The 24,838-nt window shown below is 47.0% G+C and overlaps 1 protein-coding gene across 1 annotated transcript; it reads right to left on the bottom strand.

The window, feature by feature from the left end:
• Window positions 1–1,432: 1,432 nt before the first annotated feature.
• On the bottom strand, window positions 1,433–24,459 carry LOC306745241 (tensin-3-like; the record flags this gene model as incomplete). Its single annotated transcript, XM_079227994.1, has 26 exons — window positions 1,433–3,019; window positions 3,144–3,173; window positions 3,375–3,443; window positions 3,540–3,708; window positions 3,906–3,983; window positions 4,155–4,232; window positions 5,257–5,352; window positions 6,504–6,635; window positions 6,742–6,828; window positions 6,949–7,517; window positions 8,163–8,295; window positions 9,824–9,907; window positions 10,004–10,136; window positions 10,228–10,385; window positions 13,209–14,459; window positions 18,980–19,081; window positions 20,186–20,251; window positions 20,508–20,637; window positions 20,759–20,834; window positions 21,026–21,086; window positions 21,583–21,695; window positions 22,180–22,263; window positions 23,291–23,355; window positions 23,673–23,795; window positions 24,044–24,094; window positions 24,310–24,459. 26 exons carry the CDS (start codon window positions 24,457–24,459, stop codon window positions 2,875–2,877), a joined length of 4,233 nt encoding a protein of 1,410 aa, XP_079084120.1. The 3' UTR covers window positions 1,433–2,874.
• Between the last annotated feature and the right edge of the window lie 379 nt (window positions 24,460–24,838).

Here is a 24,838-nt window from a genome sequence, read left to right as displayed (position 1 = left end):
CTGGGGAATTATTTGCAGGATCAAGTCAGGCCTACATAGCGTGTCATGCTCACACGCACACTGTTATTACCTGTGTGAAATATTGTCTCTTGACAGGGCTCCTCTGCGGTCTAATAATGTTACCTGCTTCTCTCTCTGGACTTTCCCCGGCTTCTTTTATTTCGAGGCCACTCCGGCGCCAAATAACAGAGGAACACTGGGCCCTCCGCAGCCGCCACACCTGGGCCCTCGCTTCCTTCCTGCCCTCCCCGGGAATTCTTCACTTTCACCACCTGCAAAGGGACAGTAGTGAGGGGGGGGGGGGGGGGAGGGTCTACTCCATTACACCTTTTCCTCCCTCTTCTTGGCTAGGCAGTGCACTTTTATTCCCCCCGAGCGCCATTAGAGCAACCTGTCCAGGCTTGTGTGGAGGTAAAAATCCTCTTTTACTGTGCTTCATAAAAGAGACAGTGGACACGTGTGTGTGTGTGTGTGTGTGTGTGTGTGTGTGTGTGTGTGTGTGTGTGTGTGTGTGTTTGTGTGTGTGTGTGTGTGTGTGTGTGTGTGTGTGTGTGTGTGTTTGTATGTATATGCACAGAGAAACAAAGAAAACTGATGAACAGCCGAATTAAAAGATGTCATGGTGAATCCACTTAGGTCCGTCACCACTACTATGGCTCATATTTAAGTTACACTGCAGACCATGGAAATGAAGCCACGTCACAGAAACCACTCGACTTGACTCCATGTGCAGGTTCAAAAGTGTTGCGTTGCTAGCGCCCTCTGCTGGCTACATATTTAACTGAATCTATCTATCTATCTATCTATCTATCTATCTATCTATCTATCTATCTATCTATCTATATATATATATATATATATATATATATATATATATATATATATATATATATATATATATATATATATATATATATATATATCTATCTATATATATATATATATATATATATATATATATATATATATATATACACACACACACACACACACACACACACACCTGTTTCCAGCTGAGTTTTCGTATTACTGACCTCTGGGCAGTTGCATCTAGGTCTGCTTCCTTTTTCAAATCCTCTGTTGCATCACGTGACTGTCTACGCAGAGGACGCGGCCCGGTGTCGGAGAACTTGAGAGGCGAGACCAGGTGAGTGTTCAGTGTTACTTGATTCAAACTTTATAAAAAAATATAGTGGCGACCCAAACGTGATGTGCAGGACAATTAACTGCGTGTGAGGATCGCTAACCACCACTGTCACGTGTTATGTCTAATTATGAAGCTAAACTAGCTTAATGAGCACGGACACTAGCTCGCTCTGGAACAACATGCGCCCAACTTCTCTTAACATGGTGCATCTCCTTTGGTTACTTCTTGCAAAACAACAACAACGAAGTCTAAAGGGTTAAACTAACAGACCAGGGAGATTATAAGTACATGTTTCATGTTGTTTTATTTACAGAACACATCAAACAATCCATTGTCAAATATACAAATAAACTGTTCACATGTGGCATGTTATACACAGAGGCAGAGTATTGTATGAGATAAGTATGAGGTACAGATAATAGATAACAACGATAACAAATATGTGTACATAACCAATGGAAGAATAGCAAACAGAGCTGCATCGTGGTCGTAGGTCCCTCTCGAGGTCAAATGGCTGCCCAGCACACAGAAAGTTGAAAGAATACACTTTTCTGGTCTCGCCGGGCTGATCGACCGGGCTGATGAACAGCTTTAGTCGGGTTTGAGTTGTATTGTAAATGTCACTGACAGATGAGTAACGAGGTGCGTGTCAAATCCTAAATGTATTTGTGCAACTCAAACACTGAGTGCTTTTCTTTCTTCAAAGAACTTTAAAAAAACAAGAACACAATTGCAGCAGTTCTTCTCTCCATATAGCAGCATATGCCCTTTAAAAAATAAAAATAAATTGATACTGAAGCACTGCAGTGCTGTTAATGGCCACGAGCCCCCCTCCCCAAAAGGGTGGAAAAATAAAGTTTGGCAACTTTGAGTGGAACGCCACTTGTACTATCTCCTACGCAAAGTACTGATGGGTTTTTAACCAACTCATGTCAAATCAATATATATTAGGGTTTCATTAAAATATTTGTCTATGGTTTCTCTCATTGCGACACACACACACACACACACACACACACACACACACACACACACACACACACACACACACCCCTTAAGAAGAAAAAATATTTAACAGATTCAGAGACGCCACTTACATGCTGTGCATGTACAAAAGTCTGTGGTTTAAAAAAATAAAACATTTACATTGCATAGATAAAATAGGATAATCCTGTATGAGTTGTAGCCCGTCCTTAAATCCTAATCATACATATTGGATGCGCTGCTTTTTCTGCATTTTAAACTCCACAACAAATACGTCACAGGGGGACAGATGCAGCACACAGGATAAGACTTTACAGGATGTGAATAGCTTACATGAAGTTGGTTTTGGTTAAATATTAGAAAAAGTTAACATGCGACAAGGTGTGTTTTTTCTTGATTCGTCCATCAAAATTGCAGCCTTTGTGTTATGCGTCATGTACTTAAAATATGTTAAAGAGAATATATCTAACGGTATGAGACATTTTATTATTATAGTTTTGTTGTTTGGCTACTTTACAGTTCATTTTACAGGACAGAACAACAACAGCAGAGAAGGTATTTACATGTTTCTATTGAAAGATGTAATTAAATGCCCTGGTGCTGGTAGGTGATCATTATGTACGTAATATCCAGTTAATATCCAGGGATAACGCCACCATCTTCGGCCCTTACGCGGTGTCCTTTGTTCAGCCTTTCAGTCTTTATTCCGGTAAAAGTCTGCCCGGGCTCCGGCTGAGTCCCACCTACTTACTCTTCTGCGAGCCAATCATCACCTTGGAAACAAAGTTGACGATGGCACTCGCCGGCTGCTCGGGGTCGTGCTCTGCAAACAGGTGACACACGTTGTCCATGGAAGTGCCAGTTTTCCTCGCCACAAAGCCAAAGATCCTGCAGAAGGTGGAGAGAAAAACACTGTCATCCGCCTGGAACGGACACAAGTTCCTTTAAAAAGAACTGCTGTAGTGCTGCTCTGGTTGCACCAACGTGAGAAGTATAATCATTGTTTACTTACTTTGCTGAAGTGCAGCCATCTTTTTTCCACCTGTGAGCAAGTGAAAGGAGGATGGTTATTTGCTTTGCAGAACTTTCCAACTGCCCATTTCAAATTAGCAGTGACAAATGTGTAAAAAAAAAGAAGCTTTGCAGGATACATTTTGACATCCCACATAATAACCGATTTGCCGAACAATATGTGAAACCCTCACATGACTCTCCTTTCAACTTTAAAATCAGCAATACTCACTTTCTGTCTTGAGGGTCCAATGCACAAAATATGACGGTGTTGACATTGTAATGCCTCCTGAAGAACAGCCTAAAAAAAGATAGGGGTTAGTTGTGATTATTGTGAGGGGAAAAAAAGAAAAATAATCTCTGCACGTGTCTATGGTGTGTGTGTGAATGCACCCACTTCCTCTGGTTGTCAGTGAGGGTGATCCCCTGGGAAGACACCTTGAAGTGAACTACAGTGGAGGTCGGGGGAGAGTTGGAGCTCAGAGACATGCTGGCGGCTTTCTGCACCGCCTGGACGCCCGTCAGCGACTCCATCTCCACGGAGCCTAGGTACCACACGTTGCAGGCTGCGGGGAACAAATTGGGCCGATTCAAATCACGCCCTGAAGTGCAAATAACGGTGGAGCGACGAGGTCCACAATAACAACAGAACAGGGGGGGAAGAAAACAAATTTGTGGATCCGCGCCGGTGTTTATGTAGAAGCGCGATCGCTGCTTTGCCGTGATGTCTATTCGGAGCGAGTGACCTGAGACGCCTGATTACCTGCGCCCTGTTTTAGCAGCTCGGCCGCGGAGTTGATGACCGACTGTGAGGTAGTCTCCACAACATCTTCCAGAGGATCTGCGAACGAGAAAAGCAACACACACAAAAAAACGTCTTCATGAACAAAGAAAGTGACAGCAGCGGTCAGACAGCTAAGCAGACATACGGGAAGCCACAGACCCTAGATAATGTTTATTTTCTCTCTGGAACATTAAATTAGGTGTGTGACTGTGTGTGTTGAGCATTTACCTCGGTCAGGTATGATGAGTTTGCAGGGCAGGGCCAAGGGGGTGATTGAATGTTGGCAGACCAGTGCGGTTAAGCTTCCTGCAACACAATAAGATATCAGATGCATGTTACAGTGAGGCGTGATGCTTTAGTGCCACATTGATTACGGAGTGAGTGCTCAGCATTTATGCAACCGTCACACACTGTGCATAGTTACAACTGCCGTTCAAAGGTTCGGGGGTCACTGTCTTTTGTGCTTTTAGGTTGTCAGAAATCCACTTTACGGTTACATTTTAGAAGAGGGGAATATTAACAGGTGTCTCCCTCAGGCAAAGTTATTCTTAACTCATCACAATAGAAATAGGTCTGCACTATCGGGATTTCAGCTGAACATTCTGTGGACAAATCAGTTTAAATCCCTTCGATGCGATCACTGAGTTGGGCCCAAAATATTTATTTGCACCGTTGTGTTTCATTAAGGATCGATAGTCACTTCTGCTTTTCTGGACTAGAAAATCTATTCAAAATCGAAGGGAACTTGGGGAGTGTAATACCTCTATCATTTGGGGACAAAAATATTTCAAATGTAAATAATATATTTGGTGTCTGAATTATATTTTCTTTTTTGGTCTCTCTTAATAATAGTCATTATTGAAAGGAAAGAAGCATCATTATAACAGGTGACTCCAAAAATGTTAACGGTAGTGTATATATATATATATATATATATATATATATATATATATATATATACTGGAAAAAGAGGAAAGGAACATACAATGCAAAGCTATAACCAATAAACACTTTTTTTTTTTTTTTTTAACAACGCAATTACAAGTCAGGGGTAGATGAAAAAACATGAATCTGGTTAAAAAGGACAGATGAAAACATGCAACAGCGAGCCTTGGATAAAGTGCTCAGTGTATTCTTTAAGGTGCAGACACCAAGCAGCAGTACAGTGGTACGACGTGCTGAAGCCCAACAGAGGGCTGTGTGTGTGTGTGTGTGTGTGTGTGTGTGTGTGTGTAGGCCTTCACTTCATGCAGTGTAGCCAAACGGCCAGGAGGTGTCCCTGTTGTTAACAGCTGTGAAAGGAGTAGGTAGTAGGTAAGTCGGTACTCACCAAAGTAGGGTTCATTGGGGCAACCCTTCAACCGCACTCCTTTCTGCGTACACTCAATCAGGAAGTGGCGCACCAGTTCATTGGCCAGATCGCCTCCTGCTCGCAGATACAGAAAGAGATACGACAGATGATTAATTCCTCTCAACAGTCTGTTTGAGCTAAACTGTCCTCCGTCGTACACCCTAGATTTACTCTGACCTAAATAACGGCCCCAAGCGTTTATCTCAGTGCAACATGTAATTTCCCAGCCTCCAAGAGTAACCCAAAACACGTTAAATCGCTACATTCAAGTCTCTCCAGAGATTAATGGGATTAGGATTCGACAGAAGCGCCTGCGAGGGGGCAGGAGGAGCCTATGTGAGGAATGTCTCGACACAAAGGCTCGGAGAAAGGCCCCCACGCTCCTTAAGGTGGGTTGGGTTTCACACTTCTGAGGAGGCCACAATGCCCCAAGCCGAAAGTGTGGAGAAGGGCCGTGTCAGGACGACGACTTCGCCGCACAGGTGCCGTGCGTAGGGGGTGAAGGCAAACAAAAGGACAGGTGTGAGTGGGCGGCGGCGGGCAGGAAGGGCATCCTCGATGGGATACGGTAAATGGTCCAGCTCACTTCTGATGTGATTTAATATCCTCTGGCCCCTTTTTGCATCACTCAGTCAGCCTTTTGTTTTCATGTTGAAACACGGCAAGAGAATGTTTGGCCTTTGTTTTCTTCCATTTAAAAAAAATCCTTCCCAGTATTTACCTGAATATACTAAACAAAACACACTGGGGTGTAAATAACCAAGCAGCCCGTTTTGACAACCGGTCCTTGGATGTTACATCCGTGTCAGACAGAGCGCTATGTGGGGCAGACTGCTTCCCAGGAGAAGGCCCCGGGATCAGAGATGGCTTACGGACCCGGCACATCTTTTGTCCGGGGCTGAAACATTAGCTGAACAACAGACTATCGGGGCAAAAAAGGGTCCGCTCGGCTCCGTCGCCGTGATGCCCGGGAGAGAAACGCGCCGACGAGCTCTCACACCCAACACACTGCTCATATTGCACCATGAAGGGCGAGCGCGGCGGGGGCTGTAACCGTAGACGGCTTTGTGTGTGATTGTGTGATGTACGATTCCCAGGGAATCTGTATCTACCGGATATCTTCTCTATAAAGAGTCACCTAACTTTTTGTTTTCTGTCCTTCTGCAGACTTTCGAGGCTTGTAGATATATTTTTTTATTTCAACAGAGAAAGCACATCTACCGTACCTTTCTTGGTTTGTTGGAGAACTGAGGGCGGGGGAGTAGCCACCTTCATCGCCAGCCCATAGGCCCCCCTGAAGGAATGGCTGTCCCGCACGATGAAGCAGCCAGGCTCCTTGTCCTTCAGGACCAAAATGGCTGAGTGAAGAGAAACATTATTGTGAGGCGGCTCTTTAGTTCTATGGAAAAGTTTCCATTTCTTTTATTACTTTGGCACAGAAGCAGACACCGGGAGCGAGCGTACCTTGATCCCTTGAGATATCTGGCTTGTACCAGAACTTTGATGTGTCCTGCACAAATTTGACAGTAACCTGCTTGCTCGCCAGTACATCTGGAAAACAGAATGATTGTGCAAAAATAATCAGCACATGCTTCATTGATTTTGCGCGTGGGTTATCAAGCCATGTGACAGCAGGGACGGCATCAGCTTCACAAAGGTGCCGTGGCTCACCTGGCAGAGGTGAGGCTGTGCCCAGCGTCTGGGCTGAGAGGTCGGGCAAAACGTTGGGGAAGGGAATACTCAGGGAGCTCCCACTGTGGGGACTTGAGAACCCGCTGAGGGCCGGAGACGCCGTCCCCAGTGAATGCTCCCCATCGGACGCCCTCTTCTTCTCGGGCAGAAGCGGGGGCTGCAGCATCTGGATCTGGGGCAGCTGTGGCTGACTCCGGACGTCCACGGAGGTCAAAAGTTCCCTGTCCACGCCTCCGTTTCCCAGCAGAACGGCGGCGGCGTTGGGACAGTCGGCGCCATAGCCGAGACCCGAGTCTTCCTGCTCCTCGAAGCTATGAGCCGGACTGCGGCTGAGAGCGTAGCGAGCCATGCGGTTCCGCTGGCTGCTTCGGGGGGAGCTGTGGGCGTTGGGGGCCGGGTGGATGTGGGGGTGGTGCAAGGGAGGAGAGTGGTGGCCATAGTCCGTCGACATGGAGTGCGGCGGCGGTTGTCGGGTCGAGGGATAGCTGCTCAGAGACGTGTGGCGGGTCAGGACGGGATGCTCTGGCCAGGCCTGACTCGTGGAGGAACTTAGAACAACAGAAAACAATAGATAAATAAACATACTGTAAATTAACACAAGTTAAGTTTGCAATCTAATGTAGAAAAAAAAAAGAAGTTCAACTAAATATTGCAGGAAAATCTGCACAATGTATGCAAATTAATCCAAATGAATGCACGTTTCCATCCACTATTGTTCCTGGCAATATTAGGAGACGGGCGAATCAAGAGAAAGATAAAGTTGGTCATCAAAACTAATGAAGAAGATAACTAAGAGGAAGACCGCCGGTCAAATCTCAAACTAAAACTTGAAAAATGTGAAAGAAGTATTGCATTTATGTTTATGTCATGTATTCACTTTGTTTTTATTAATGCACAAACTGTTCCAGCCATGCGTAAAAAAATATTTAAATGTATTTAAATAATAAATAAAACAAAAAATAATGTGCATGACAACATGCCAATGGGTTCGTCCTCATTGTTTATATCACTGGGTTCAGCACTTAAGCAGATAACTTGATGATTGTACAGCAATTCATGTAAAAGTGCTGCAAATACTCTCGATCCGACTGGAAATCAAACACCAGTCTGAAGTTTCTTTTGGAAATGATTTTCTTCTGGCAATAAAAAAAGGCCAGTGCAGCTGAAAGGTTCTGCATAGGACCGTTCTGTACCTGTCCGTCCACTGATGGGTCCCGACAATAGCAGCAGAGTGTGTGGCACTTAGCGTCCTGTGGCAGTTGATGGAGGAGTCTGCTAAACCGCCGCCTCCAACGTGACTGATCATCTCGGAATATCCTCGGGGTTCTGCGTGAGAGCGAGAAAACCAATCAGGAACCGGAATTCAAGCACATTCACACAATTCAAGCGCTGGTTTAGTTTTTTTGAAATAATGCTGAATTCAATGAAAGTGAACACAACTTCATGAATCGAAAACAAAAATCCACACAAAACAAACTTAAAAAGGGGAAAATGAGCTGGCTGTGACAAAGACGAACAACAAGTCCCTTGGGGAGAGCGCTGGGTTCTTTCCAGTAACAAACAATCAATATTGAAGTTGAAATTAAATATAAAAAACGGCCTGCATGGCCTCAAACGCGGCCATCAATCTACATGAAACCACTCATCAATTGCCCCAGCCACAACCCACGAGTCAACAAATCAGACTCCGTTGCAGCTAGAAATTAAAAGCCCTCTGACATAATTATCTAAAAAGCTTTTATTTCAATCAGCCAGAGCCTGGAGCCACTGAATCTGAAAGCTCATGTTTCAACTCCTCTCTGGGTACTGAAATAGGAACGAGAGGTGCAAAGCGGAAAAAGGCACCAAACTGCTCCCAGGCCCCACAACCTTTAGACAAACAAGTCTATTTGGGGTCAAAGCGGAGTGAACATTAAAGTACGTGGGTTGTTCCTGATGTGTGCCGTCTTGTGACAACACCGATCCCAAAACACGGCAAATAAAAAGCTTGTTTTAATTATTTAAACGTCTTTGGGGTGCGACCTATACTCCAGTTTTCTCCGCTAGTTCTATGATCAATAACATGTCAAAAAAACACGAAACATTAAAGGATTTGGGGGGGGATTTCCATCAAAGTCCACAAACGCTGTGTGGACTATGAAGTGCTATGAATAAACAATTCTTCCCACTTCTGACAATCTCATATCCGGGGTGTGCTCGACCTCAGATAAACAACACCAAAAAGAAAACATCCACACGAAACAAAAAAAGCTCAATTTTAATCTTAAAATCAACACTGTTATGTCTAAAAGAATATCTTCAGACCGTGACCACACAGACGTTCTCCCAAAGAAAGAAAGGCCACAGGCCGGTTCGGAATCTCCCTCCTTTCACATTTATGAGACGTCTGTGTTTTGGGCCTCAAGTCTCGAAAACCTCTAAAATTCCCCCAAACAACAATGCCACTATTATAAGGGTAAAAGCAGGAGGGACCTGAAACAGAAAGTAGAACCACACGCGCGGTCGCAGAACAGACATGAAAGAAGACTTTCGCAATTAGCTCCCACTCACCATCTTTAAATGGCCAAATGGAACAATGGCAAGTTTAAGAAAACCGTCTTAACGAGTTACGTTGTCTTCTTCACTTCCTATGACGAAGTGCCTCAAATCCATAGGCTTAGAAAAAGGTCAAAAGAGTCATATTTTTAAGATCACAACGGAGTGACATTTCTGCATTTTAAATATATACCGCCAAATTATACGGAGAATTGTTTTTCCGTTTTCTATTCCTGAACACTGACCACGTTTCTTCCCTCAGCTTGAAGGACCTCCATAACAGATTCACACGTTGCGTTTTGAAGAGAGGTGCACCTACCGTGGTCCGTTCTGTAGCCTCCGTAAGACTGCATGCTGGGAGACGGTGTTTGCATGAGCTGAGTCAATTCCGACATACTTGTCACTGAAAACACAAAAGAGACGAGGATGGGAACTTTGAATTCAACCTAAAAAAGAGAAAGCTGGTCGCAAGTACCCGCAAACTCTTACGGCTACTTACCATACGGTGTTGGTGGAGAGATGGGGAAGGCGGGAGTGGGTGGAGTCATGTCGCTCCCAGCCTCAACCCCGCTGTCCATCTCGGGGCCCTGGGCCCTGTAGTCCGCACTGTCAGTCCTGTACAGCAGGGGGTGCTGTAGCAAAACGACACACGCATGCGTACATGTAACCAACTGCACCGAACAGAGTGATTCCTGAGGGTGGGAAGGTCTGCGTTGACTGTACCTGGGACTGTGGCGCGCAGGGGGAGTACGTCCGCTGGCCCCTGTACTCCTCCGTCCCGCCCCACCCCGAGTTGCAGAAGCCCGGCCGATCCGTGACGTCACTTCCTTGGCGACACTGACTCCGCGTGATGCCCACCAGTCCGTCACTGGACTGCACAGCTGGATACACACAGATGGAGAGCAGCAACCAGATCGTTAATATATTCCTAGATATACAGGCATCGCTGATTCCAGGGAAGCAAAGTACTTACAAAAATATATTATAATATTAACATTGAAAGAACCTTTTAGGAAAGTATTACATTTTCTTTTCCCATCTCCTCTAATCAAGGTACGATTGAATACTGACGTTGTACGGCTAAAGTTTGGGAATGATGACGTTTTAATTTAGCACGTCCATAAAGGCACCACGGGGCACTTCCTACAACCGTGTTTTGAGAGGACAGCTGAGGAATGCCAGGGGGTCTGGCTGGTGGGCTGCAGGGTGTGTGTGTGTGTGTGTGTGTGTGTGTTGGGTAGAGGGGGGGCAATGTTGTGACTGCTCTGAAGAGTGTTGCCACTCAGCACCAGGGTGTTAATTTGAAGCCCTCCCAGCGAGCCACGACCTCTCTGCCCTAAAGAATGCTAATGGCGCAGGGGGGCTAATGCCGGGGATCATTACTCACTTTGTCCGGGCCGAGTCAGTGTCATACACACAGTGTCATACACACTTTTTCTTCTTCTTGCCTTTCATTAAATACATCAGCGCGCTGTTGTTGGGAGACGTTATTTCTCTCCGATGACACTTTCCCCGCCATCATTTCCGTCACCTAATATACCCTTGAGACTAGGTGTGGGCGATAAAAGGATGAACACAGTATTGGGAGGCCTCATATATTTTGGCTGTTCCCACTGAGGTGGCTCTGCCTTGAACTCTCTAGTTGTATCGGGGCCCATAGCAGATCAATGAGCAGGATGGCTTTAAGGCCATATTGACCTTCGCATTAATGTGATTAACTCCTCGGTGAGTGCGGTCCGTCATTCAGTGGACTCCTCCCCAAAACGTTCCCATCTGGTTACCTTTGCTAGAAATGATTTCTCACTTGAATTTCTCTATAAATGTACTTTATACCACAATATGGTGATATAAAAATATGTATCCTCATAACAGACGAATTGATCCATAACGCTCATCCATACTAAAGAGGGGAATCTTACACTGGGACATTAAAGGGCTCCAGGAAACAGTCCTGAAGCCTGGAGATGATGCGGTGTTCATATGTAAAGATTATCTTGCTGAACAAAAAGTGCAAGTCTCAAAAACTTGTGTTTGCCACAGAACTTATTTTCTGCAATACTCAAAATATCCAATGGAAAAATCCCATTGGCTTTTTGGAGAGGAAACCAGTGCGATGCTCTGGGGTTGAACAACAACAAAAAAACATGATCTCTCTGCAGCACTCTATTTGATCCAACATCACAATGAAAGCACACAAATTCATCAAGTAATTACTGATAATAACATAAGCAACAGCTGTATTTTACAGATATGGGACCAAATTTTCCTGCAAGCCTGAGTTCTCCTGAGTTCATAGCGTTCCTCCCCTCCATCTCCATCTTCTCCATTTCTTCCCAGTAAAAACAATAACAAGATGGAGGCGTGGGTGGCAATGACGTGACGAGATGGGGGGGCGGACACACGACTGGTCTAGTTACACAGATACTGGGTGCAAACTTTAGCCAAATAGCACTGTTGGAGCTTGCATTGCTTTCAACAGTCAAAATGAATCATTCATAAAAATAAATCAATATCATTTGGCCAGCCTGGAGCTGAGCCTTTTTTTGCTCCAACTTCATGCTGCAGCACAGGCAGACAGAGTGACCCCGTTGCAAACAGATACAAAAAGCCTACGTTTACAACAATCCGTTACTTCCTGCAGCTTATCTGCAAACGAGCAAAAAGTTACAGCCTTTGGCATCCGTTTCTTGGAATGACGCTTCTCTGTAGCCGATATGCACAGACAGGTATGCCTTTGGATTCGAATGGAAAAAACGTCGCCTCCGGCCTCACTTGTTCCTCTCTTGGAAATTCCTCAGGCCTCCCCATCTTGTGCCGATCACATCCACACAGCTTTTATGCATTCTTCTCTGCTTCACTGGTTCTCAGCCAAAAAAAAGAAAAAACATCTAGTGCAAATATTCAAGCCAACCTGCAAGAGTGAGCCATATCTAATATAAAAAAAGGTCTATTCTCTGTAGCAGAGAGAGAGGATTTTTATAATCTTGCTATTTATATGAAATTGTACAGCTTGTTGGTAGAAGCGCACACGCAGTTACTCAACCAGTGTTTTTAGATCATAGACTGCATTCTTGAGTATCCTCCCCCCGGGGATCTGTCCTGGAATCAGTTTCAACATGAACAAAGTGGAAACCGTTTTTGCTGTATATTTACGTTGCGTAACCTCCGTCTGCACGACAGACGCAACAACAACAACAACAACAAAGATGACGGACGTTTAATGGCAGGAATGAGCAGTTGGAGGTTTGGGGGCACTCTTTGATTTAGTAAATGTCCGCACTCCTCCGTATGCAACATCTATAATCAAAACACAGAGCGACGGCAATGTTCAGAGAGCTTGATGACAGCTGCTCTCCCTCTCTTCATGTACCGTGCTGATGCCCCACTCGGATAGCTGCACAGACAAGTCTGGACGGCGCTCCCCCCCAAAAGAAGAGTCACCCTGAAAACATCTGAAAACCTGGCACCAGCCCTGGTATTTCTGCCACTAAAACCCGACAGGTGGGAGGAGCGCTTTGTTCACTGAAGTCTGTCGTGAAGGGAGGAGAAAGGCGGAGGCTGTTGGAGAGGGCTGTTTTGAAATATGCCCCGCACGTTAATTAAAGCTGTTTATTAGATGTTTATAGCAAGACAACGTTTCATAATGGCCCGACACTTCTTTTTCACACCACACCATCACCACCACCACACCCAGACTGTCTTACCTGTCTGCTGTGTGTTTTTCAGGACCGCTGCTGCGTTGTTACTATCGCCGAAGCGCCGATCGATGCCGTTCGAGCATTTGGAGACCGAGCCGTTCGCTCGTGTACCGCCGCTCCTCTTGAGGGAGCCACTGTGTCCGGGGACCGCCACGAACGTGGGATCCAGGTCCATGATCAGCTGGTTGAGCTGGTCGATGGAGTGGTCGATGTCCATCGTGAGCGACTTGAACTCCTCGTCGCGCTTGTTGTTGTTATTGTTGTTGACCGTTGCCCGTTCCGGCGCCGTGCTCCCCAGAGCGTCCGTCACCGTGTCCCTTGCTGGGGGACCCCGGGGCTCCGCGGGCGGGCCTGATTTGGCTGAGCTGCTGCCTAGCTTGTTCCCCGGGAACCCCTCGGCGTCGTTCCCATCCTCGGGCATGTAGATGAACTGCTGCGCGGCGACCATCTGCTGCTGGCGAACCCAGGACTGCGTGGAATAGCTGCCCTGTCTGTAGACGTGCTGCTTGGCCGCGGGAGCGCCGCTGGGATTAGCGGAGGCCACAGAGTTGCTCCTGGGGCCGAGGCAGCCCCTTATTGCCGAGGTGTAGGCCCTCTCATACTCCTCCGTGGGAGGGGCTGCCGGGTGGTGGAGGTGATGCTGGCTGTGGCTTTGCTGCTGCTGCTGCTGCTGCTGCTCCTCTCCTCCGGGGCTCCCGAAGCCATCTGACAGCAGGGAGTTCTGGCTGCTCTTGTGGCAGGAGGACGACAAGGTGCCCAGGCTGTCCACGCTGTGCAGATCGTGACCCGTGATGACCTCATCGTCCAGGATGTCCGTTTCCCTCTCTCGGGGTCTGGCGTCTCCGTTGATGTGCACTTGCGCCGGGGCCATCTGCTGGATGACCACTCGGGGACCTTGATCACCCATCTCCCCCAGTGAGGGGTCCTCAAGGCCGAAGCCACTTAAAAGGCGCTTCAGCTGGACCTTTTCCTGCTGGCTGGGGCCCTGGTTAGGCCTGAGGGTGCTGCTGGTGCTGTTGGGGGTAGCGGTGGTGGTGTTGGTGGCAGGGACGGGTGCAGGTGCAGGTGCGGGTCTGTCGGCCCACAGAGAAGTGCTGGACAGGCCCGAGTCACTGCTGACAGAGAGGGCGTGGTCGCTGTGGTCGGGGCTGGAGGTGGCGGAGGTGGTGCGGGCCCCTCTGCCCAGCGTCGCCTCTCCTCCGCTGGGGCTCCTCTTGGTCGCCGCTTTGTCCCGGGTCAGGCCTTGAGAGCGTGGCGCTGCAAAATAGAAGAGACGCAGCGCTTCATACGGTAAGCTAGGCAATGGGCACACGGACACACAGAGGCACACAAGGCAGCGGTGGGGGACTCACGCAGATGCAAAACACAAAGATGGCACAAAACCCCCACAAAACTCCACAATCCGTTACGGAGAAAGCTCAATCACACCGCACCTGACAAAGACAACATTCCAGACAATACAGAGCAAACATCAAGGACTGCACATAACTGGGGACATTAACACATTCAACAGAGGGGACAAGAAACGTGTGAATCAGCGTGTGACAATCACCCAAAATGTTCAAATCCCTCTTTTTGCAGATTCTGATCCGAGTTTACTCCAAGCAAAGGCATTCCACTCGTCCTGCTGTGACAACTCCCACCAGTCTCCGAGGTGACCCGTCACGCTGCTCGTGTATGCACCGCGCGCCGAGGACAAAAAAGCTTCTTTTTTTTTCTTCTCATGCTCTGGTTATATAATAGATGTTAAGTCTTCTGCAGGCCGGCCACAAGAGTCAGGACGGCTGCGCCTGACCCCTGCATTCCTCACCCTGCCGTGATCGAGCCACCTATACTCCCTCTCGCCTGCCCCTTGACCCTCCCACCACCTCCCAGCATATGTCCAAACAACCTCCTTAATCCTCAGAAGTGAAAGAAAAAAAAAGAAAAATCATCAGTCACTTTTGCAAAAGGAAGGGGTCAAATCCATCAGAGAGGAAAACAACGAAAAATCAAGTTGAGCCTTTACTTACACAAAACCGAAGTGCGTTGCCAAGTGAGTCGGACTTTCTGTCTCACTGTCACTCTCTCCTCCACAATAGAGAGCTGGAACACAACTCCTGCGATTCGCCCTCAATCTGCCGCCTTAAGTACATCAGTCAAACCATGACTGGAGGAGCTGAATACCAGACACGCATGATAAAGGCTCCCTCCTCCTCTCCAAAAGCTCCTGCATGTATGGCTTCCTCCCCCCTCCAACACACTCCTTCCCTTTACTCACACGCACACGCCAGTTGAACCTGCATCCGGCCTCGAGCAGCCTCGGCTCTCAGGCCTCCACGCCGGTCAGTTCCGCCCGGGAGTTTGCCCAAAAAATCCCTCTCGTAACATTCCTCCTGGCAAGGTGCAAGCAGGTTTTAAGGCAGATGTTTCTCCCCACCCCCTTCCACACAGGCCCCTCTTCATCTCACTCTGTCACCCCTGACATCGTGCTGCCTCCCTTTTCCTTTACCTTTACCTTTCCCTCCCCCTCGCAGCCACCCATCTGTCCTCAAGAAGCAGAAAAGATAAATAAGAATCTCTTACCTCCACTGCCAGGTAGGTGCACGTGACAATCCCAGTCTTGGTGGAAACAAAACTCGCAAAGGCGAGGAGGCAACGCGGGCACACGAGAGCGGACATGGCTTTTAAGAGGCAGATATTGGTCAGGGTCAAATCAAGGGAGCACCAAGAAGTTGGCCCCTTGCTTTCTTCCTCTGCTGAGAAGGTGAGAGGGTTTGCACTCCACGCAAGAAGGGGGGGGGGGACCTTGAGATCTCCAAATAAGGGCAGAGGAATGTAAACAAGTGAGGCGGGGCTTAGGTGTGGAGGCGGGCTGGAGGAGAGCCGTAATCCGACCTCTTGGGGGACTACCCCACCAGGGAGAGAGGGGAGGGGAGAAGAAAGAAAAGAAAGAAAGAAAGAAAGAAAGATAGGGCTGGAGAGGATAGGAGAGAGAGAGCGCGAGAGAGAGAAAAAAACACATTCTTCCAGCTTCAGACTTTTTTTTTTTTACTCCAGTAAAAAGATACTTTTTAATTAAAGCAATCCTTGCCTACATGAAGCTCAGAGAAGCAGAAGCCGAGTTGTTTTTCCTCTCCCTCTTTGTGTGTCATGAAATTGCACGCCGGCCGCACTCGTGAACAATATCGCAGAGGAAACAGATGTGCACCCCCCCCACAAAAAAAACCTCAATAGTGGGGTTCAAGCGATTGTTTAAAAAAATAAAATAAAATAAACCGTTTCACCTATCGGGATTACACTCCCATTAAATGGTTAACCGAGTGTGTTTCTCGACTTGAGAAAAATCAGCCCAACCGTTTATATCTCGCGTTCATCATGGCGGCTGTGGTATGGGGCCAGGCCCTGAATAATCCGCCAATTACAGTGCAGAGGGCGGCGAAGCCAGAACCGCTCCTCAAGCTGGTTCTCGCAGGAGGAGGTCTGGTTGTGTATGGATATGCAATTACTCAGCCCAGTGCCATTCCTTCTCAGCTACTACCGTCCCGCGCCTCCCAAATGCCAAAACCGTGAGTCGAAAGCACAGTGACGATCATCCTCCCAGAGAGTCTCAGCATGTTAAACTGTGGTAAACGTTTCCTCACACACACCCCTGCTGGCTTCTCGCCATGCAGACACTTTTGAGAGACTTCAATACCGCCAAGGGGAATACACATTTTAAAGTTCAACATCAGCATCTCCTTGCAGAAATAACATCTCAGTTCATCTGGGTAACCCAAAGATTTTGTAATTTTTCTCTTTTTCGTGCGTGGTAGGTAGGCAACACAGGTTGCAGCTAATCAGTTGCTCAGTGCAGTCGTCCTGGGTTGGAGGTTTTTTTCTCGCAGCCACTCCAATGTAGAAGTGTTTTATGTGCCATAAACTCATCGGGAATTTTGCTCAGGTAAAGCAGGTGACAAAAGGAACAATCGAATTCTATTCGAAATATTTTCAGAATATCTTTAATGACCTCTTACTAAAAGGAAAAGGCCATTTATTTTATTATAACTGTTGCCGTCATTGTGCTCTCAAAAATATGAGATCATGTTCTTCAAACAGAACTCTCGCCAGGGCCGTGGACTGGTGGTCTTAGTCTGGTCTGATTAAGTCCCCCTTCTCTTTTTTTTGCATTGCGTTCTGTATTCTACTGCGTGATTGAGATATTAGTTTGTTGCTGTGAACGGTCTACACTCTACCAGAGAAGCCCGGTCCGAGGATCACCCAGACCTGGTTCTGGAAAGACGGTGAGAAGGCCATCCACCTGCATGGCACTGAGGTACGCAGCACTTCTCGTTATAATAATATATGTAATATTCACAACCGGGTATTCATGGCCGTGTGGCCAGGATGCACAAAGACGGGCAACAGTAAACTTAAGCAAACAAGCTTTCTGGAGAAACAAAAACTCAACTCTTCAGTCACAACGTGGGGGCATAAGCGCACTCGGCCATTAAAGTAAACGAGGTTGTCTTTCCACAAGCTTAGAGCTACAGTGGCGAAACGTCTTTCAGACTTCCTCCTCCCGGCCGGCCTCTGAGTGACAGCCTCTCGGGAGTCAAACTGGGACCGCCAGAGGACTGGTGGTAAGTAGATGCAGAATTCCAACCAAGCTCCCAGTCTCCCAGTCTCAGACGTAGTGTTTACATGAGAAAAGCAAGGCTGTAAATATCCCACATGAATGCTTTCGGAATCAAGGCAAGAGAAGAAGAAGAAAAAAAATCCTCCTTTGTTAATATCTGTGCTTGGCTTTGATGAATCCTTAAACGGGAGTGTTTAGCTCTTTCATTGCATTCCCAGAGGTGTGCATACAATTATACGTGGATGGGTTGGGGGGGATTTTAAATGAAGATAACAAAATTGAAAGCCAGCTCATTTTCAGCTGAACGTCGCTTATAAAAACACTCAATGAAATACTGGGAAAAGGGTGGATCTGTGTTGTAAAGCAACCACCACGTTGCTCTATTCTGGGAGGTTGTTGTGAATTCTGTGGTTGAGTGGAGAGCCGCGACCGCGGCTCGGACGGGACGCCCCAACAGGGTGGCTCTGAGTGTGAGTCTGTGTGTGTGTGTCTGTGCAGGCACTAGGAAGAGTGTGTGTATATATATATGTATATGTGCGTGTGTGTGTGTGTGTGTGTGTGTGTGTGGGGGATGGTTGAAGCATGCCGATTCATTTGATGAAACAACAAAAAAAGAAACCTCTTGAGAACCGATTTGCTCTTCCTCTGAACTCAGCATCCCACTACACACAACAACACCCCTGCCTGTCCGTTCACGCAGAAACAACACCGCTTGTTGTACAGCAACCCAAAATGTACATTTCCAGCTTCCCCTGTCCTTCCCTCGCCATAATAAAAGCCCTGTCTCCACAGAGCCCGCCTGGGTTGGAAGTCCCGCTCTTGAACAACAATCCCCCCCCCCTACGCTAGCAATGCTTGCAACATAAACCAAAGTTAGTGGCGACTGTGTGCACATGTTAATGCAATCACACTGCAGTCCCTCAGTAACATGGAGCACAGGAACCGTCACGCTGCGTTAATTACACAGAAAGGAAGAGAGAGATGGTGTGTGTTTGTGGAACAGAGGGAACATACCGAACAGTGGGAAAGCAACCGAGAATGTAATGTCTAAAAAGCAGTCTTTGCATCCTTCTTTCCTTCATAAAACAGCCTCTGACATTTTGCATTAATGAGGCAGACCATAGTTTCGTTATAAAGTCCTGTGAGTCATGTAGCGACTGATGCAGGGCTGTAAGCGTACCTTCGCCGTCACCGATGTTCTGGTAGGAGTCCCAGCGGATGAGAGGATCCGCCGTGTTGTAGTCCACAATAACATCCGCCCCGTTTTGCCACCTGTCGGCACCTGGACCCAACAAATTATACATTTGTTGATACTGCAGTAGCCTTTATAGAAAAATAATGTGTCAATATTTGTAACGTCTGTCACGTGTATATATTTGGGGTTGGGCAATCATTTTATATTAGAAGCTTTCAGTGGTATTGTATCACTTTCGTCAGTCCTAAAGATACAGAATAATAATATTACATATTATCCACAAATCTTAATACCAGAATACAAAACAATGAGAAGAGAAATGCTTTTTTAGCTAAAAAAGCCGGAAAGGAATGGTTTCATGTTTTTGAAAATGTGTTTATTTGCTTTCTTGCCGAGAGTGAGGCGAGTAGTTCAATACTGTTCACGACTGACATGCTATGTCAGTTAGCTTAGCTTAGCATAAAGACTGGAAAAGAGCGGCAAAAGCTGGCCGGCCTCTGTCCACGGTAAAAGTGTAAAGAGTTATGTTTCACATATAGGCTTTGTTAAGGATTAAACAAACCATAAATAGTCTGTTAACATGTGAACTGTGGTTTGCACAGTCTTTATGCTAAGCTAAGGTAACGGTCTCCTGACTGCAGCTTCATATTTACTGTGCAGACATGTGATATTTTCATCCAACTCTCGGCGAGAAAGCTAGCTAACAAGCAAAACTAACTATTCCTTTAAAAATAGCCCTGGCATATCACGGGACATTGGGTTTTGCTTCCACCCCTGATGCTGCAGATTGAAATCATATCTACATTATGTTATTGTTGGAGTGGGGGCAAAAATGTCAGGCAATATCACACTTTTGATCAAATGACCCCCCCAAAAAATAGGTATGAGTATACATGAACTGTATTCGATGAACACTCAAGCAGATGTATACGACACATGCTGCACACAACATAGTTCCACTCCTGTGGGGCAGCACATGCTGTGCCTCAGTCTTTACCTGTCTGTCAGCACACACTTCACACTACAATTCCCCCTCTGCAGCATTCCACATCCCTTCTCTCCATGGGGGCAGGGGGGAGGCCCAGAGCAAAGGACAACGCGTAGGGGGGGAAATGGGCAAAAGCCTCATGTCCACTACCTCTCCCTGGAGCAACCTCTGAGAACAGAACCTGTGAGGAGTTGGGAACCCACCTGGGATCTTCTCTGGTCCCTCGGAGAACACCAGCTCCACTTTACCATAGTCTGCAAATCTGGGATCTGGAGAGTGAGCACACCGGAATGCCATTAGTGTGTGGCCACTCATTCAGGAGCGGGAATGGATGAGCGAATAGGATTCTCTCGGAAACACGTAACATGTTTGGTTGGGAAAAGAAGATTATTGGTCTCGAAGGGCCGGGTCTAAATTAAGTCCAGACCGAGCCCTGCAGATGCCGCGCGGAGCAGAGGAGTCGCCGTAAACTAGCTGCGGCACGTTGAGACGTTTTTTCTTTTCCTTTTTCCTTTTAAGGTCTACCTTTGTTGGCAGTCTCCATGTCCTCTTTGTCAAACATCAGGTTGTAGCCCTGCACTGCTCCCGTGTGGAACTGCAGCCGGAAAACAACTTCCCGCTCCGAAGTTACGTGACTCTTGTGATAGCATTTAATCTGAAAAAGAAAAAGACACAAAAATGAATATTGTGATTGCTACAATAAATACCGACGGCAGAAACTCTGAGAAGTGAAATTTGTTTGTGGTTTTTTTTTTATGAATTCCCCCCCCCTGTACCATGATGTCTCCTTTCAGAAGCTGGGCAGGCTCCAGGGTGATGCATACGCGGCCTCTATGGCCTGGACCAATGTGACTGGAACAAAAAACAACGGAGAAGGTAGTCAAAGTGAGCCAGATTTTGGGAAGCGATCGCAGACGTTTACAGAAAGCAGCAACTCTGAATCAAAATCAGCATCGAAGTCAGTCACATAGAAAATTGCTTTGATATCCTCCAATATTCTCTCTGGTAAACAAGTTACTGCACCATATGTGTGAGCTACTTACTAGACCCCAGATGAATACACGGTCTGCATTCCCTGGTAGACCTTGATGTATGGACGACATACTGAAACGAAGAAGAAAAAAAAGAAAATTGAAAAGGTACAAATGCACTGATAGCGTGACCTTAAGTAGCATGTTGGACAAGATACTCAGATTGTTTTGCTGACAGCAAGTGTGATAAGCTGTTGTTGTGAGAAAGGGGTTTCAGCTCCACGGCGTGACGCAAAACCTCGGTGAAATGAGCAAAAACAGCAATTTACATGTGTACACGGCTGTGAATTCCCCCTGGGTTTACTGGGAACCCAAAAAGAAGTTATTCTCCTCGGCTCCGTTTATGCACGCGTGTGCGTGTGCGTGCGTGTGTGTTGGAAAAAGAGAAAAGATGTAAAGGAGAGATAAGTCTCCGTCTTGTTTATTGCTCCGGCTCTGATGTGGTCGCGTCTGGGTTCGCTTCGTGCTGCGGCGGCGACTACGTTTTCATTTGGGAGTTGCGGTTGTGTGTGTGTGTGTGTGTGTGTGTGTGTGTGTGTGTGTATGGTGGTAAACAATGTGAATTTAACCTCCGGCGGCGTCGAAGTTTGGGATCCCGTGGAGGACGACGCAGTGCAGGAACAAGGGCGACGCGTTGATCTTCATGGAGCCGCTCAGAAGGCTGTTGAGGATCCAAACGTACCTGGCGTGAAACGGCAGAAAGTGGACGTAAATAACACACAGGACTACCGCAGCTGTCCCAACAACCAAAAACACAACTCAACAACAATATGACAAAAAAAAAAAGTGGGCAAGACTGGCCCCTTGGTGTTAACTGTTTTAAGGGGTTTCAAATCTGCGCTCGCATCAAGAGCTCCTAAAGGATATCCAGCCATACTAATACGGGCTCATCTGGCCTTGTTGTGAGACACCAGTTGAGCCGTCAGTGCGGTCGTTGTGTGACGAATCACAGTAGTGCACAGGGTTAGTCCCCCATGGGGTCCCATTCTCATTACAACCATCCACAATGACGGTCTTTTCAGTGGTAAATAAATAAATAGACAAAACAGCACCGAGACACGCAACAATGTTTGTGGTGAATCCGGTGGGACATGAATGTGTTTAGATGTGGGTCGCACAAAGCGCCATTAAAAAAAAGGTCCGTGTTCAGTGTTTTGGGGTCTCACCGTTTCTGCGAAGGCGTCATCAGAGCCGAGACCTTATCGTCATAGTACTTCCTCATGGCGAAACGGTCCAACGCCTGATCAGCACTTTTGAGGGAGACAGTGAGACACATTAAACACTTTGGGTAATTATGACTCAGGAGAGAGAGAGATTACACTCTGCTGCTCTGTAATGGCGTTAACCCCAACTTAAATTGGGACGACACACACACACACACACACACACAAAATGGACATGAGTGAAAGTTAGCGGAGAGACAGGGGATTCCAGCAGAGAGGAAGAGAATGTCAGCCTTAAGTAAACAGGGAGGGGGTAGAGGAGGCCAGAGTGTGTGCACAGACCGGCTATTCAGACGGACCTAAAACCAACAAGCTCCGGAGCCTTTTCACCACAGCCCTGTTTCGCTCTCGTCGGCCCTCTCCCTCTGCACCCCACCCCCATGAATCTATTCCATTGTAAATCGGCCTCATTGTTTTCCTATCTCTTCCTCCTCTACCTCTTTTTTTTTTGGCCCTCCGTCTTTCACATTCGCCCTACCGACCCGGTCTTCCCCCCCCCGGCGGGGACGCAAACAGCGAGGGTAAGCGGCGGCTAAATCGAAGGCCGCTGTGTGCTTTCGCCACAATGACTGCTGTGTGCAGAGAGGATCTGCATAGCGGGCGCAACAGCAGGCCGCCTCTTCCTAATGTTTGCTGCATTCCTTCACTTCAGGGCTTCGACAATAACAATGGCTTGAAAATTAGAATCAGTTTCTCTGCCCCCGTGAATGGATTTCATGAAGCTGACACTGTGGCCACAAGCTATTTATTGCGGTGACTAACGTGTTTCCATAGTTGAATCGTGGAATTCAACACGGGGTGATTCAACGGCTTAAATTGTGTGTTTTTTTTTCCTTTTGAATTTGAGACAGGTGACTTTTTCTGTGACTCACTCACACTGTGAATCACCGTGACTCTGAATCAAAGCAGGTAAATTAATCAGCCGTGGTTAGGCGAGGACATTTCTTTGTGGTCTTCGGCAGCTGTTGTGAGTTGTCGCCGTCTCAGGTTCGCCGTAATCCTGACCTCAAACGAAATTTACAGTAAAACATGGGACACACACAGTGGTGCTTACCTGGCTGATACGTCGGTAAAATGCACAAAGGATGAAATGACGACGCCGATTCGACCCTTGCCGCCCTGAGGAAACAAGAGAGGACACAGACGGATTCACTACACGTGCAGCACTTTTCTCAGTCTCCACGAGTACTTCCTTTCCCAATCTCCATCCTATTGTGAGGGATGGGGGCCGACATGAAGACACACCATTTTCTGTCAAATATATTGGTCATTTCACGTGACATAAAACTGTATCTCTATATGTTTGAAGGGGGTATATATTTTCGTTCACCAATCGGGATTTTTAAACCAGAATATGATGCCGTGAGAAATACAGAAAATACATTTTCAGGTTTTTATAACACTTAAAAATAAAAAATAAAAAATGAGATGCTCACCCTGCAGTGTATAACCGCCACGTGGAGGGGGTCGGCATTGAGCCAGCTCTCCATGGCCTTACAGATGGTGCAGATCTTGTCCAGAGGTGGCGCGTGCATGTCCGGCCAGCCGGTATCTAGAGTCTGAAAGCACACCCCTCACTGTAAACAGACACAGTAGCTCTCTATACTAGCTCTGCAATGCTAATCAGTGGCGTGCTGTTTACTGTGGCTGGGTGAGACGGAGCTGATCAAAGAGAATGAACAGACTCAAGCCATTTAAAAATAATTGGTCTTTTCCAAGCTGATGGATGTAGACATGCTCACCCTGCCAGGGTTTATTGTCAACTCATCCGTTCATTTTACAGATGAATCAGAAAATGTGAACTCACCTTCGGGTTCATTTTGGTGAGATCATGTCTTTTCTCCGACAGGTTGATAATCTAAAAAGGGGAAGACACAACACAGCCAGTGATTTATAACGTTGTCTCTTAGATTGCTGCATTCTGCTTTTAACGCCGTGTCTTGCGTAAGCACCAGTGAAAGATGCACTGTGCGCCCCGAGGTCAACCCTCTCACGTCAATATCCCACCGGCCCCCGACATCAGTATACCGTTTGCACTTTGACACAGTGAGCGGCACGTGGGTGAGCACTGACCAGGTAATTGTCCGCATGCTTGGACTTGAGCATCCGCGTGACATCCTTCAGGTTGTGGGAGTAGATCTCCTCGGTGCACCCCCGGGGGAAGGACACGGCGATGATGCGCTCCGTGACGTACGTCAGGTCGAGTTCGTATCCCTCCTCCATGCTGAGTTTCGGGACTTCCTGTGGAAAAAATACCCAAGCAAAGACACAGGGTGACTCAGGTCCTTCAATGAACTCACACCATCCCCACTTAAAAATCTGACTTTTGTGAGTGGGGATGTGTGACTTTGCTGCAGTCAATATTTGGCGGTCAAAGTCCTCAGCTTTAGTCACGGTGTCCTAGTTCGCCACAGATATCTTTAGAGATCGATCTCAATTCCAGATTGTGTGACAGAGAGTGTCTTGTTTGCACAGAAGCGGTCAACAGTGTGAGTCACAATCACTTCACTGGTTGAAACAAAACAACATGAATCAAGAGCTTTTTTTAACATGTGAGAGATTAGTGCCACTTATCTCCACTGCAAAAATATATATACCCCCC

The sequence above is a fragment of the Taurulus bubalis genome (genome assembly GCF_910589615.1).
Source record: "Taurulus bubalis genome assembly, chromosome: 1".
Classification (NCBI taxonomy): Eukaryota; Metazoa; Chordata; class Actinopteri; order Perciformes; family Cottidae; genus Taurulus; species Taurulus bubalis.
This window is presented reverse-complemented; position numbering and strand designations above follow the sequence as displayed.